This window comes from Alligator mississippiensis, chromosome 7 (genome assembly GCF_030867095.1).
Source record: "Alligator mississippiensis isolate rAllMis1 chromosome 7, rAllMis1, whole genome shotgun sequence".
Classification (NCBI taxonomy): Eukaryota; Metazoa; Chordata; order Crocodylia; family Alligatoridae; genus Alligator; species Alligator mississippiensis.
The window spans coordinates 55,039,353-55,054,624 of NC_081830.1; the positions used below are offsets into that span (position 1 = coordinate 55,039,353).

The 15,272-nt window shown below is 45.2% G+C and overlaps 1 protein-coding gene across 3 annotated transcripts in view; it reads right to left on the minus strand.

Annotated features, from left to right (window-relative positions):
• Positions 1–10,914: 10,914 nt before the first annotated feature.
• Positions 10,915–15,272, minus strand: part of DNER (delta/notch like EGF repeat containing) — a 366,522-nt gene continuing 362,164 nt past the window's right edge. For 2 of the 3 annotated variants that reach the window (XM_059730966.1, XM_019491837.2), the window contains one exon: positions 10,915–12,016. In XM_059730966.1, coding sequence (XP_059586949.1) covers positions 11,905–12,016 — 112 coding nt within the window. In that variant the 3' untranslated portion in view covers positions 10,915–11,904. The remainder of the gene's footprint in view (positions 12,017–15,272) is intronic. The other variant, XM_059730967.1, reaches the window with a different exon arrangement.

Here is a 15,272-nt window from a genome sequence, read left to right on the forward strand (position 1 = left end):
TCAGGACTATTTGTGTGCTGGAGAAACCTAAAGTGAAAATTACTTTTGCATGGCTCAAATTTATGGATGGCCCATTTCCATAAAACCTGACATTACACAAATAATGATGAACTGTTATACAAAGAAAGCTCAGGATGAACAGGACAATAAGAAAAAAATGTCAGAAGCTCTTCAGATGTGGATAGAAATATGATAAGACAGACTCCTCAAGTTACTGCTGATAGCACAGGCCAGGAGTGATACAGAGGAATGTTCAGAGGTGTTGGATTTATTCTCCATCAAGATCTTAATGTTATTCAAAAAAATACGTCTTTTGAGGTATTATGTCTATCCAGGGATTTCTCAACAAAGACCCTTAGAAAAGTCAAGCTATTTCCAGAAATCAAGATGAGACAGGACTGAGAACATCTCAGCTGTAACTGGTGTTTCACTGAGACAGCTGTTACTGAAGTATTCAACTTTCATCCTCCTGCTGTACAGACTTTTAAAGCTTGTAAAGATACAAAGAAGCACCCACTGGGATTTTCAAAGTGCCAAGGCACCTAATTTGCGTTCATTTAAAATGAGAGTTAGGCATTGAGGTGCTTTGGAAAGTGCCTACATATATCTTTAGGTACCTAAACACCTGAACAAAACCTGTTATGTGAATCCTGGGTCTCTTCTCACCCTGCTGGGGTAATTCCATTTGTGCCATTGGAGTTCTATATAACTTACATTGGCAAAATCAAACTTGTGCCATTTTTATTACATTTCATTCACATTAGACTTGACCGTCTCGGCAGGGAGTGGCCAGGGCTTGCATCCAATCACTCACTAGCCGTTACTAGGTCCACAAAGCCAAGGCCTCTCTGAACCTGTCAACTGGCTATTCTGAAAAGTAGGAAAAGATGAGAAATGCACACCGAGTAGGAACTCAGTACTTACCCAAGGTTGCAGCTAGTTCAGGAACCCCATAGACAGCATCCTTCTTCTTTCCTCAGTCCGTGGGCTGAGTTATAACAATATTGTTAGAAACTTAAAAACAGCATTATTTTGTTCTGTTCCCTGCTTACAGCAGTACAGCCTGCTGCCCCTTGCCTCTCACAGGATGTGTTTACATAGGTTCAGCTACATGGACTAACCAGTCTTATTAATATTACTGAACGTTTCCAAGCAGTTATTGTTAGTATAAAATCAAGCTGTAGAATGGAGAGGTAGCCTTGAGCCTCTTGGTTGTCTTAGATCAGAGGTTCTCAACATTTTTAGATTGAAGCCACCCCTCCCTAGACTCAAGGCACCCCTCAGAAAATGCCAGCTCTTAGTTTTCACTCATGTTTGACTATGGAAAACTACTAGAATCATTTTCCTGTTGCAAAGAACTCAGGAAGATCACAACAGAGCAAAATGGCCACTGACAGATGTAGAAAAAAACCCAACCCAGTACTTTAGGAAGCGCAACAGTTTGACCCGGCTCCCCAGCATCTGTATAGATTGGGGCTTTTTGGTACTTTTATCTAATAGTTGATTGAATCAGCTATTAAATCAGCTATTAGATAAAAGTGCCAAAAAACCCGCTGAAGCACATGATCTATACAGTAGGGCTGTGCGAGGCTTCGGATCGCTCTTTGGATCTGGGGCCGCTTCAGACGGTTCAGCGTCCAAAGCAGCATGCTCGGAGTGAAGTGCTGGCTCATTCAAGCTGTCTGAGGTGGTTCGGAGCTTCCAAAGTGCTTCGGAAAATCTTCGGATGCTTCGGACACTGAAAGTGAAAGTTAAAAGAGGGAGGGGGAATGGGGGAAGGCTGACATGTGTAGGTGGACAGTGAGAAGGATTTATCTCTGGCTGCCTTTCCAGTGACGGTGTCTGTGGGGAGGGACCTAGAAACAGCATAAAAGCCTCTGTTTGGAAGCGTGTTGTGCCTTTTGCAAGCTTGTTCCCTCTCAGGAACTGCGCGAGAAAGGTACACTTAGACTCAGGCATCTCAGCTTGGTTGCTTTACTCAGTAGTTGAATTTGCCGTCTCCTTTTTGTTGTTAGAAAGGATTGGGTGGGATTTAGCTTAGCTTAGTTTAGTTTAGCATCTCTTAGTACAGTGGAGTCGCATCGTACGCAGGGGTTAGGTTCTAAAGTCAGCACGTAAGGCGAAAATCACGTATAGTCAAAATTACCGTTCCAGCAGTGACTGCCTCTGCCTCCAAAACCTCTTGCTGCCACCGTGGAGCCATGCTTAGAGCTGTGAGGCCGGCAGCAACGTCGCAGCGCAGGGTGGTGGTGGGGATGGCTGCATGCCGCCTGGCCACCACCGTGCTGCCACTGCCGCCCGGTGGCCAGCCACACAGCTCCAGGCACGGCTCCATGGCGACAGCGGGAGGTTTTGGAGGCAGTGGTCGTAACTGCCATAATGGGCCTCCAGGTAAGTGGCAGTGCCGCGTGCAAACTCAAGTCCCACCCCTCCTCCCACCCCGTGTATAGTTGCGACTGACCTGTACTATTCAATTCATTTCTTGCAATTTATATTTGCTCTTTTTTTGTTGTTGCAAACTTTGAAATAAGAAAGCTGTGTTTTCCCTGCCAGCGTGATCCATCACTGTGCAGGGAGGCACACAGATTGGACACACGTGCACACACATACACACACACACACTATAAAGAAGAAAAATCAGATATTCATAGGAGAAGAAGAGAGACAGACAGACAGCACACAATTTTTACATAGCTCTTAACACTGAAGCAAACAATCAAAGAAGAGTCCAGTGCATGCATGCAACAGAGGGAATAAAACATACAACACAAAAAGGAGTGACGCATACAGAGAGACCTTTTGCAGCACAGAAAAAATTAATATGAAGCGTGCTGGAAAGGCAGGTGCCAGGTCTTCTGGCAGGGGAGGGAGAAGGGGTTGGGGAGAATTAGAGCTGCACCCTCCCCACCCCAAACACAGACACATTCTCTTCCCAAGCAGCCATGACACCAGTGCTGCCAGTGGAAGCAAGGAGGTGGGAACAGTGTCTGCACCTGACGTCCCTGCACCTGCACCACCTCCGCTCAGTCCAGAAGTGGGCACCAGCAGTGGAATCACTGTCTCCTCCACCCCAATTTCAGTTCTCAGCGTGAGCCTCCCACTGCCAGAGGAGGAGCTGGAGCTGGAACCAGGGATGCTGAGCGTGCTGGCTCAAGCAATTCTGGGGACTGAGGGGAAATCAGAGTTTGTGCTCCACACCCCTCAAATTTCACCTAGACCCAGGAAAAAGCAGCACCTCAGAGGAGGCTGAGGTTGTGAAGCCAAGTGGCTCAGCTAAGGCAGCTCCTCCTGCTGTTAAGCCTCAGGCTGCTGAGGAGTGGGATAAGGCAGGATCCTCACCCTCAACCCAGAAGCGGGGGATGTGGAAGAGGGGGATCCACTTTCCTGTGCCAGCACTCCCAGCACCAGCATAGACGCCAGCCAGTCTCCTCTGCGCCAGCTACTGCCAATGTGTGCCATGGGCATGGCTTCAATGCTGGGGTCCAAACACACCAGATCCCAGCCTCGGGAAGGTAGCACCAAGGCTTTGGTGGCTACCTATCTCACTGAGGATGTAGAGCCACTGGACTGTGACCCCTTGGCCTACTGGGCAAGCCGCAGCCAGATGTGGCAGGATCTGGCCACAGTCACCCTGCAACACGTGCCCTGTCCACCGACCAGTGCTCTGAACAAGAGGGCATTCAGCATTGCTGGGGATGTTGTGACACCCCACCGTACCTGCTTGCATCCTGCTTTGGTGGAGCAGCTGGTATTCCTAAAGGTGAACCTCCCGCTGCTGGGGTTCCCCAAGCTCCACCTGCAGGCAGACTGAGTGCCACCCTCCTCACTCTGTCTGCACCAATTTCCTTCTTTGAGTTTTTTAAAAGCAGAAGAATGCCCCACTCTCAGCTGGATGGGGCACTAACTGCATTACCAGCCAGCAGGGGAAGAACATGTCCCTGCTGAGCTCATTCCCCTGCCAGGACGAACTTGGAGGTATGGGATTGGGGCTATGGGGAAGGAGGAGGCCCCAGGTCCTGGGCATGACCATTAAAACTGCACCCTACCAGGGTAGGGAGGCCCGGTGGGACTACTGGTGGTGCAGCAGCCCCGTAAATGCCAGGACCAATCATCCCCTGGTGAAAGGCAGGGAGAAGGCGCCATAACCTCCAGTTAACACACGCACGCACACACAAAGTCCTGGCTGGGGAACGCCCAGACCTGTCACATCTTTGACAGGCCTGATGCTTGCTGGTTGCAGTGCAGTTGTGAGGCTCCCAGTGAGCTCAGCTTAGCTACTTGGGATGTTAGCTTTAGGGTTGAAAATCCCTTTGTCAGGCTGAGGAAGTACCTGCAGTTGGTCCTGTATGGAAGGAATAGTAAAGAAGCCATAGGCTGGCCTGGCCCACAATGCAGGCAAGGAAGCCAGTCAGTGGAAATGGAAATGGAGGCATCAGGGGGTGAAGGACAGGCTGGGGTGGGGGGTAGGGGGGATAGGAAGATGTAACAGTGCAGGTAAAAGTGCAGAGGTGCCTGGGGTGTCAGATGTCCGGCAGGTCACGGTATGCCAGAACGCCACTGTGTATATTGAGTCCGTGAGTTTCTGTACCTACTACCTAGGAGGCTGATGAAGTGCAGTTCATAGGCCCAGCTCTGAAAAGTGGTTTGCATTGTAATTTGTTCCTTCTCAGAATCAGGCCTGAGAGACTGGAGGCAGAGTGTTTTTTTGGTGAGGAATGTGCCCCCACAGGTACTTGGGTTTTGTTGTCTTTGATAGATTCTGGTGTGCAGTTTGGGGGGGTACTGGAGATAGTTGGCAGGTTTTGTGTTTTGAGCTGTAGGAAGTTGGCTTCAGTTCTGGTGATGAGGTTAGGTGCTTGTTTGAATGTACAAACCACTTTTCAGAGCTTCAGAGCTGCTTCAGCTAGATTGAAGCAGCAAACCAATCCAGAGCTCTGGATCGGATCACTGACATCTGAAGTGGCCACATCCAAAGCCGGATCGACTACCTGCCTACTCACACAGGCCTACTATATACACATTGGGCAAATCAAGTCAAACTAACATGCTGCTTCTTCAGGGCACGCACTGCACTTGGCATGAGAGCATGCTGAGCTGAAAATAAAGTGCTGGGGTCTTTTTTCATGCCTGTAAGTAGCCAATATTTTTAACACTATAGGCCATGTTCACATGACTGTGGACATTTGTTTCCCTGGGGACAAAGGCAGGGGCACACTTTGTGCTGCTGCTACTTGTCCTCAGGAAACACCCATGCCGCACACCGTCTGGCACACAGCAGGTTACCCCAGGTGGGGTAGGGGAGGCTGGGGTCAGCAACTGTGCTGGACCCAACAGTCTTATCTAGGATTCTGGGAGCCTCGAGAAGCTGTAGCCATGGCACTCCTGCAGCCGAGAGCCTGGCCAGCAGCTGAGCACGGCTCCAGTAGGCTAGGCTCCAGGTTGGGTGGCACCCACAGTTGCCATAAGCACCACCTTTCTTTTTTAACCTGGAGATCCCCGGGTCAACACCCCTTCCCCCACCCCTGCCACGCTGCAAGGCAGCAGCATGGGGAATGCCTGCATGTGTGGTGTGTGGTGCCACAGATGGGTCTGCAGTGCCACATACTGCATGTTTATGCTTGTCTGGACGTGGCTATAGATCTTATTAGAAATCATTGTGAATCATGTTTGCATGCCTAACAATGCTAACATTGCATGACATCCTGCAACACCTCTGAAAGGATCTCCAGGCACCCAAGGATGTGGCACCCTTGTTGACAATCTGTCTCCAACAGATAGTGGCTTTACTGTACAAACTGCGTGTAGGCCTGACTATGGGGCAATGCAGACCCACTTCCAGAGAGGTGTTCTGCCTCAGGAAGGCAGAAAGCCCTTGTGACTTCAAGGGCTGTGTAGTCCCCACAAAGTACCCAGAAGCTTCAGCATCCATTTTGGAGTAGATGCTATCCTTCGGGCTTTACAGAAGCTGCGGTGCCTCTGCTCAAACATGAATAAGGTCTGCCTATGGAGCTGGCCTTAAAGGTAAGTTTTCTACCATCCAGGCCTGATCAATCTGAGAAGCTCTTACAAATACTTCTGAAATGAAGAGATGTAGGTACAGCACATGCATAACATGCTGTCAGAGTTCAGTAAAATAAATTGGAATGAGCAAAAGTAATTTCCGAAACACAATTCACAGGAAGCACAGGATGATTTACAGGAGCTAGAGGCTCCAAGCTGACAGAAAAATAGCTCCTCGCAAATTACTAGTCTTTCAGGTCAGTCACTCAAGAGAGATACAGAATGGTCCAGAATCATTACCGGGGAGTGATTTGTATGCAGAAGGGCAACTGCTTATTGCAACATCTCCCTTGTAAGATATAGCCTAATACGTACTCTCCTTAGAACAAGAGAATTGCTTCTTTCCATATTTGTGTACAAGTTTGTAGATTTTATTAAAGGCAAGCCAATAGCTTATCACTGTTGAGACTAATGTCCTAATTATTATTTTCTACTTTAGCAAATTAATTAGAAGTCAAATACCTCAAAATAGATCCAATCCTCCCCAGGACAGTGGATTCTGTGCTGTTCTCTGGGTGGCACTGCTCCTGTTAAAAGTGCCCAACCACAGTTGCACTTGAAGGCTGACACCAATGGTGTTTACCAAGCCAAAAAGGAAGGAGCAGAACCAGACTTTATTCACATGCTACATGTTGAGCTAGACATCTGCTCAGGTGGTAGGTACAAACTGTTATGTACCATATAGGACAATGCATGAAAAACTGAACCACAATCCAAATAAAGAATGTGGCTTCAAGTTTCTAAGAAAATAACTCCCAGAAAAAAATCCAGTAAAAAGTCATTCTAGTAGCAACAAGGTGGTGGGAATGCATTTAGCACCGATATAATTCAAATCCAATTTTGGTCTTACTAACATGTGCTTAGAGCCCAGTTGTCTCTAACAAAGAACACTTATGTAGTCCATTTTGTGTTCTACTTTAGCAGGGAGCAATGAGGTTTGCACCTGCTGGAGCTTTGTTTTGTTTTGCTTTTTCATTTGCTCCCGCTATATTGATTGTTTTCACTATTTTTGACTTGTGAGCTTAAATGAAGTAAGTTGATTTTATGTACACAATAAAATCTACATTTTAACACCAATGGTCTGATTCACTACAATACAACCAACCTTCCTGACAAGCATTTGTGTAGGATGCCAAAAACCAGAATGGATGCCTCTTTGCGTTTGTAACCAAAAACAATAGTTGCAATGAGATTCAAAAGTAACGGTAACATGCCATGGGAAACTTGCAACACTTCAGCTAAGTGCAGATGTTCAAAAAGCCTCTCATAGAAGTGCTGTATCGCACTTTACTTTAAGTGCTATAAGTTAGAGCAGGAATGAACCAAACAGACATTCAGTGTTCAGTGGGGAGGTTTGGTGCCTGCCTGCACTGGCCAAAGCCAGCAGGTGGAAGGCAGTCCCGTAAACCTCTCAGGAGGATGCCAGAGTCTCTCCCAAGCCCTGCCTCCTCCCCCCCGCCCCCCATCAGCTGGTGACTATCAGCATCAGCTGGCATGAGAGGGGGGGAACAGAGCCCCCACCACCACGAGCCCCTCCCCACCACAGCTTGCTGGCTGGGGTCTTGAGGGGAAGGCTGGGTTGGGTCCACGTGGCACAGATTCTCCCTTCCTACCCCACCCTCCCACTGAGCCTCCTGACAACATCAGTCAGAAGTAAAGTGTGGGGCTCAGCGTGGCTTCATGCCACACCAGAAACTAGGTCTGGGTAGTGGGGGTGAAGACAAAGCCTCTCTGCCACGTGGACCTGGCCTGCCCCCAATCAAGAACTGAGCCCTCAAGCTTGTGGGGATCCACATGGCAGAGAGACTCTCACACACACCCCCGGCTGTGCAGGGAGGAGACAGAGACTTTTCTGTCTCCTACCTGTGTCAACCCAGGGGTGGGGCTGGGCCAGTGCTCACCAGGGACAGACATTCAGAAAGCCAGAGAATTAATTGATTCAACCTTTCCAGGTTAATCTAACCTGCCTAGGTTAAACCAGTTTGTAACGGGACAAACATTCTCTCTGACTGAGGAACTGCAAGCACATGAATGCAGTTCATAGATTTCATAGACATCAGGGGCTGGAAGGGACCTCATGAGATCATTTGAGTCCAGCCCCCCTGCCAGCAGCAGGAAGTCTGCAGGGATCAAATGATCCCAGCAAGATAAACATCCAAATGCCTTTTGAATGAGTCCAGAGTAGGTGCCAGATCTTGGACACTTGGACTGTAAAGAAGTTTTTTCCTAATATTGAGTCTGAATCGGCCTTCTAGAAGCTTGTGGCCGTTAGACCTAGTTATCCCTTGGGGAGCTCTGGTTCTCCTGGATCCTGATGCACCCCCCTTATATACTTATAGGCAGCCACCAAGTCCCCCCTGAGCATTCTCTTCACCAGGCTGAAGATGTCCCATGTCCCTCACCCTCTACCTGCACTGGCAGCTGGGTCTGCCTGCTGTCACCACTGCCATGCTCGCTCGCTGTGAGGGAACAGGCCCCTGGCTGTCTCCTCCACTGGACCCTGGAGGGAGGAGGGATAACCCCGTCCCTGTCCCCCCCAAGGGGCCCTGTCTGGCTGTGCCCCCACCCTGCCACTGAAGGGCTGGAGTCCCCTGCCACATCCCCTTCTCAGCCTGGGCTGGCTGAGGCCAGTAGGGCATGTGGGGGGCAGAAGCCCGCAGCAGGGCTTGGCTCTGTACCCAGAGCTGGGAGCCATGCCCCCCTCTCAGCTGGGCCAGAGAATGAGAAGGGGACATGGCAGGGGACTTCAACTTCTCCTCTCTCTCCTCCCCCCCCCTTCCCCCCCCAGGTACCAGCAGCCGCCACTCGGTCTGTGCTAGGCCAGAAGAGCTGAGAAGAGGAACTCTCTCCCATCCTGTGCTGCAAAGTCAGGCTGCTGCCCTGGTACCCTCCTGGTAGGAGGGGACTTATTCCTCTGGATACTGCCCTGAGCGCAGATGGAGTGGTGGTTGCCCAGCAGCCTGACCTCTCAGCAGAGGCAGGGAGAGAGTTCCAGCCTCAGGGCTGGCTGGAAGGATCCAGGAGCCTGTATTGGGGCTTGGCTCCACCCTCTCCCCAGAGCTGGGAGCAGAGCTGGAGAGTCCATTGTCATGTCCCCTTCTGTCTCTAAGCCAACTAAGGGGAGTGGGGAAGGAGCAAGAAGAGAAGCTGAAGTCTCTTGTCACATCCCCTTCTCATCCTCTGGGCCTGCTGAGAGGGGGCATGGGGACTTGAGCTTCTCCTCTCCCTCCTTCCCCCCTCCCCTCAGCATCTAGCCTGAGAAGAGGAACTCTTTCCCCTCCTGTTCTGAGAAGTCAGGCTGCTGGGCAGCCGCTGCTCCGTCTGGGCTTGGGGCAGCATCCGGAGGAATAAGCCTCCTCCTGCTGGAAGGGGCTGGCCTGAGCACAGACCAAGTGGCAGCTGCCAGTACTGGGGCTGAGGGGAGAGAGGAAAGAGGAAGAGAAGTGGGGAAGAAGGGAGAGAAGAAGCTGAAGTCCCCTGCCATGTCCCCTTCTCATCCTCTGGGCCAGCTACTACATTCAATCAGGTTTATCTCAAACTGGTTTCAGCCATTTTCAAACTAGTTTATGTGCACTGAATGTCTGTTCTGTTAGAGGTTTAAACCAGTTTCTGATCACTTAAACGAATGTATGTGTAATGCCTGTCCTTAGCCCAGGAGCTGACAAGCATTGGCCAACACTAGCAAACTGCTCAAACTGGGATGGCAACAGAATGTGACCTACATTGAAGTGAGATGGATGTGGTACAGATGTGCAAAAAGCACTCTAAACTGAAGTGCTTTAATCCAAAACCACATTCATTGAGGGTTAATTTAGATTAAGCACTTTCAGTGCTGTGAACATCTGATCTGTTACAGTTTTAAAGTACTTTCTGTGCACTTAACATGCTAAGTGCAATGTGTGTACCTGGCCTGAATCACTATTAAGAGGATACTTTGCAAGGGACTTGGAATAGACTAAGTTAATCTATATCCCATTCTCTCCTGCAGTCACCACTAAGGAGGAGGCAGAATCTTCTCTTGATTTATCTGATTACATGGAAAGCAGTGATTTTTTTTTTTGTGATCACAGAAGTGAGGAAGTAACAATGCTGTCTGGACCTAGACTAGGCATTGTGCCAAAGTTTCTTCAGGCATCTGTGCCATTTAACTTCCATTCTGGATGTGCATACCATCCTACTTCATGAGGAGGCTTCTCAAGGATAGAACCAATGCCATACAAGTGCATCTTTCTGTGTCAGACTTTCTCTAGTCCTAGGCTTGCAGCTGACTCTGTGCAGATGCCGGGTGCTTCCTGTGTAGACTGAATTGCAGGACTGGAACCCACTTAGAGGCACTTTATTTCTTTTCCTTTTGAAAGATTAGACCAAGAATATCTTGCTCTTGTTTCACATAACTTTGGAAGCATTGTGTTTTTGCTCCTACGAATAATCTGAGTTCATTAAACTCACTGTCACCACACTCATGGAGTGCTAACATTTTGAGCTGGCCAGATGGTTCGAGTTCTGTTTTGCAACTTTTAAGGCTTTAACAGCTATTTTTATTCTGCACTGAAATGAAAACAAGCACATATTGCCTCTGGATTAGGGCACTAACCTGGGATGTCAGAGACCCAGTTTCCTGGTTCTGCCCGATTCAGAGCAGGATTTTCTATCACAGATCACTATGAATCAGGATAAACAGGGACTTTAATCTGGGTCTCCCACATCCCAGGATACAGAGCCTTTCTTGTTTTCAAGACAGTAGCTGTAAGTAGCTAGTCTTCTTTTGGTATTGTAAGGGATTACTCAGGTGCTTTTAAATGTATAAATTTCAAGGAACGTGAAATGAAAGAAATCAAAATGATCAGCTGCAACTTTGACTTGATAACATTTATTCAATATTTTCTGAAATAAGCAAGAATCTGAAGAAACACATACGCAATCAAATACAGCCACAGAAAAAACCACACTGTCTATAAATAAGATTCACTATGAGAAATACACAATATTTAATGAAACAATACTGTACATTAACAACCTTTGAGAAACAAACAGCTCAAACCATATGCTTATTTTACTCACAATATAAAAAACCTTGACTTTTAAAGAAAAATATAGATTCAGTCCAATCCTAGAGCCAAATCCTGCACCCAATGAAGGCACTGTAAATTCCGCCAATAATTCAATGGGTAGAGGATCTGGCCTCCTGTTTGCCTCCAGAGGCATTTTAATTATATTTTATTTTACAAGGCCTACCTTGAAGACTATTACAAAAATGACTAACATCAACTCAAGAATATGTTTCAGCAACTTTCAGGAAAATAATGCAGAAGTAAGTTCATCTATCCATGCACGGAATAAGGCAAATGCTAATTCATTCAGATTAGGAATAATAAATTTTACTAGTTTCTTTTTCACAACACAAACATTTTAGACTTTTTAAATTAATGGATATATTATGCATCCTATTATGCTTCACATTTTTTTCCTAACTCTACTGAGAAAGCTGGCACTGAAATGTCAAAAAGAAACTCTTCATCAGTTACTGTTTTTCTGTTCTGTTACAACCACAGAAGCTCATCTGGGTTGTGTAATAGTGTCTACCATGAAAAAGCACACACTATTATAAGCTTACAGTTTATAGAGCTGAAAGTACATTAAAATGCAATTCATGAACTTCACGAATTTAGTTTTAAAATATTTTTCTCAAACTAAAAGCTGCAGAAAATTAGTTCTTAAATATTCTACAGAAAATTCTGGAACATCTAATGGTTTTAATTTCTTATGCTTTCTTCTTCTTAAAAATATTTAAATTAATTTAGTAGCCCATCCTTTTGAAAAATAATCCAAAAAAGATACAGTAGATTATAAATCTTTTGTTTTAATCAGTGTAACCAAAGGTTTGTCATCCGGGCTATAATCTTCATAAGCAATGGGGGTTGCATCATACATTGCAGGCCGGGATTTCTTTCCAAACCTAAAAGCAGAAGAGAAGAGGCTTTGGTGACAAACAGAAGTCTGTTGAAATCAATTTCAATTTCAATAATCCATTGACCCGCCTTACTGTCAAAAAGGACTGTAAGACAAGCAAGTAGATTCTAAAGCAATTGCAGCATGTCTTGCAGTTAATACTAAGAAGATCAAAATTCCAATTACTGGAATGTTTGAAGTACATGGATAATGCATTCCCAAATCGAGTAAAGGAGAGATTCTGCACATTCTTGTGGGACTTTTATCTCTGAATTTCATAGACTTAAAACTAGGTGTTAAGGTGAAATTCTAGCCCTACTGAAATCCACAAAGTCAAAATTTCAATTTAAGAGTTGTTCTAGCAAACAACACTGTTGTCATCAGATGTCATATGTAAACTTCCCCTTGGGTGTCTTCATCTTTCCCATTGAAAAAACAGCAACTACAAAGGTTAAATTCTGAATTGGCAGACAAAGTATACAATAATTAACTCATTATGGTTTTGTAGAATGGGTAGCCATTTGGGAGGCAAGTAGAAGCTACCAGGATCTTCTGCCTCTTATATGATAAAGCATTAATGTCTTTTGGGGAATGTCTTCATGGCACAATGTAAGACTGCATAAATACCAGACCTAGATCTGAACAAGGTAAGGTAGGTACTGGAAGCAGTACAGTCATGTTCACTGGTGGTCTGCTTGAATTAAGACCATATTCTCTCACATACAACACCCCTGCCCTAGTAAGATATAGATTTCATTTTTGAAGGGCAGAAATAGAATAAAAGAACTTTCCTTGAAAATACTGGTAAGAAACAGCAGGTAACTGAGTAGCAGCTTTTGCACTAGTGTTCACAACAAGCAGCTGTGGAGCCGCATGTACAGCACTCTAGCTTTCTTTTGCTTTCCTCGGGCAGACATAGAAACTGCTATTATCACGTTTCCTTGCATATAATGCACTCTGCAATTTCCAGCAGCTGAATTTTGAAAAAAGGTACATGTTGTATGCAAGAAAATACGTATATCCTCTACCATTTGGCAAGGCTACCTAGCCTAGGGACAGTATCATTCTACTATGGCTGTACTGCAATCAGTGCCTGTGCTAACTCATTCAGAGTTAATTCAGGTATGTCCAATTGCTGCTGCATTGTACCATTAATTGGTCGCACTCATGAACAGCTGTAAATATGACTAGAAAATGGTCAAATGTCTTCAAAAATATTGCTTTAATAGTTATTCCAGGAACTATAAATAAATAAATAGGATATAGGAATCAGAGAGTTGTTGCCCTGAATTGTTAGTTGCATTCACAAGAGTTAGAAGAAGTGCTAAATAGTTCACCTGCAGCTATACTAGTTCCAGTTTGGTTAAAACACACGGAGCGGTTTGGTGTATTTGAATATGTCCCTGCCTGGAACAATGAATATGCTGTGTAGACACACCCATAACCAGCCCTAGAATTACTTTCTTTGTAGGGCTCATATACCAAAGATCCACAAAGTGATAAAAAAGATCTCTCATCTGAGTAATCCTCCATAGAAAGGATTCTTTTCATGTTACCATTCTGTTTAGCTTCCTCCTGTGTACACTGGTGGCTTTATATTGGTGTAATTTATTTACAGTGAAAAATGTGACCAAGAAAATGTAAATAAAACAGAGATATTATTTCAGCTAAATAAAATAAAATAAAAGCAGTCCTATGTTAGTTAAGCATTTTATGCCATTTTTTCTTTGCTGTGATTTTTCATGGCTAGTTTTGGTGATATAGATGTCTTGATCTTTCCATTAAGAGCAAGGCATGTGGACAACTACTAGTCTGAATGAGTACAAATCTCAAGAAAAATACTTCCAAGGAGCCTTTTGCATGAAACTGCATTGTGCTTTTGTCTTTCAGCTGACGCTAAAGTCTCTATTACACAAAGGCTGGACCTTGGTTATGCACCAACTTCCATCAGAGATAATTTAACCTTTGGAAATGAGATGTTATTCCAAAACAGAGAGGACCAAGCCTTGCACCCTATGTTAATAATGCTAAAGTTGAATTTCTGAACCATCCCTTTTCTCCATCATTCTCAGGGATATCAGGAAGTTTAGCTAAACCAATCTTTTTTTAGACACGAGACAAGGAACAAACTTGTTAAAGAGCTAAGGTCAAATACTGCCATTTTCCATAGGTGTAAAGAACACGCTGCTGGTTGCACATGTGATACAGTACAAGATCTGTACTGGAAGGTTAGCGTTGACATGTGCTCTTAATTAGCACAAGCTGAGATAAGACCACAGAGCATATGCTAGTTCTTTGTGGCCTGGCTCAGCCTTTTATCTGGTAGACCACATTCCTTTGATCAGTGAATTCAGAAGCTAGGCCCAGAATACTGTATGTTTTCCAATACATAATAGGACTCAAAATATAAATGTAAATGGGAAATCATCATCAAATGGGTGCATTTCTAGCAGGGCCCCACACTATCAGTTGCTGGCCATGTGCAATATAATAATTTTATCAATGACCTGAAATAAAACAACATTATAACTAAAAAGTTGCAGATAACACAGTTTGAGCTACTCACTCACTCATTTGGCAACCCGGGTACGAATAAAAAAATTGTATTTAATATGGCCAAATGTAAAGTCCTACATCTAGGAACAAAGCACGCAGACCCATTCTTCCTGGTTAGGAGACCCTGTCCTAAGAAGCGATGACTGGAAAAGACTGACTGAAAGTTCAAACTGGATAATCAGGTGAATATGAGTTGAGTGCAACGTTGACGCCTAAAAGGCTAATGGAATCTTTTGGTATATAAACAAGGGGTGATCAAATGTGGGGTTCTATTACTGGTATATATATAACTTAATACTATGTTCAGTTATGTTGTCCACCCTTCAAAGACATTGACAAACTAGAGAAGCTTAAGAAGAGAGCCATGAAAATGACTAAAGGACTTGGAGCTTCTTGATCCTTTTAGTATAAGTCATGTTTTCAACTATTTGGTTTATGAAATAACACACTAAAGGATGTGTGACATCTTGGGGAGTCTAGCTCTGTACAGATAGGGAAAACTGCTTGATATCAAGGACTTTGTTTATCTGTGTTAGACTGCAAGCTCTGTTTTGAAAGTGGAGCTGGTAGGCTTCTCTACTGTGTCTTTAACTGATGCTGGACAGAAATTCTAAAGGGTCGCAACACTTATTTTCTGGCCTTAAAATGTACGAAGCGTAAGATTTAGTAATATTACTCCACTTTCTGCAGACTGAATGGTCAAGACA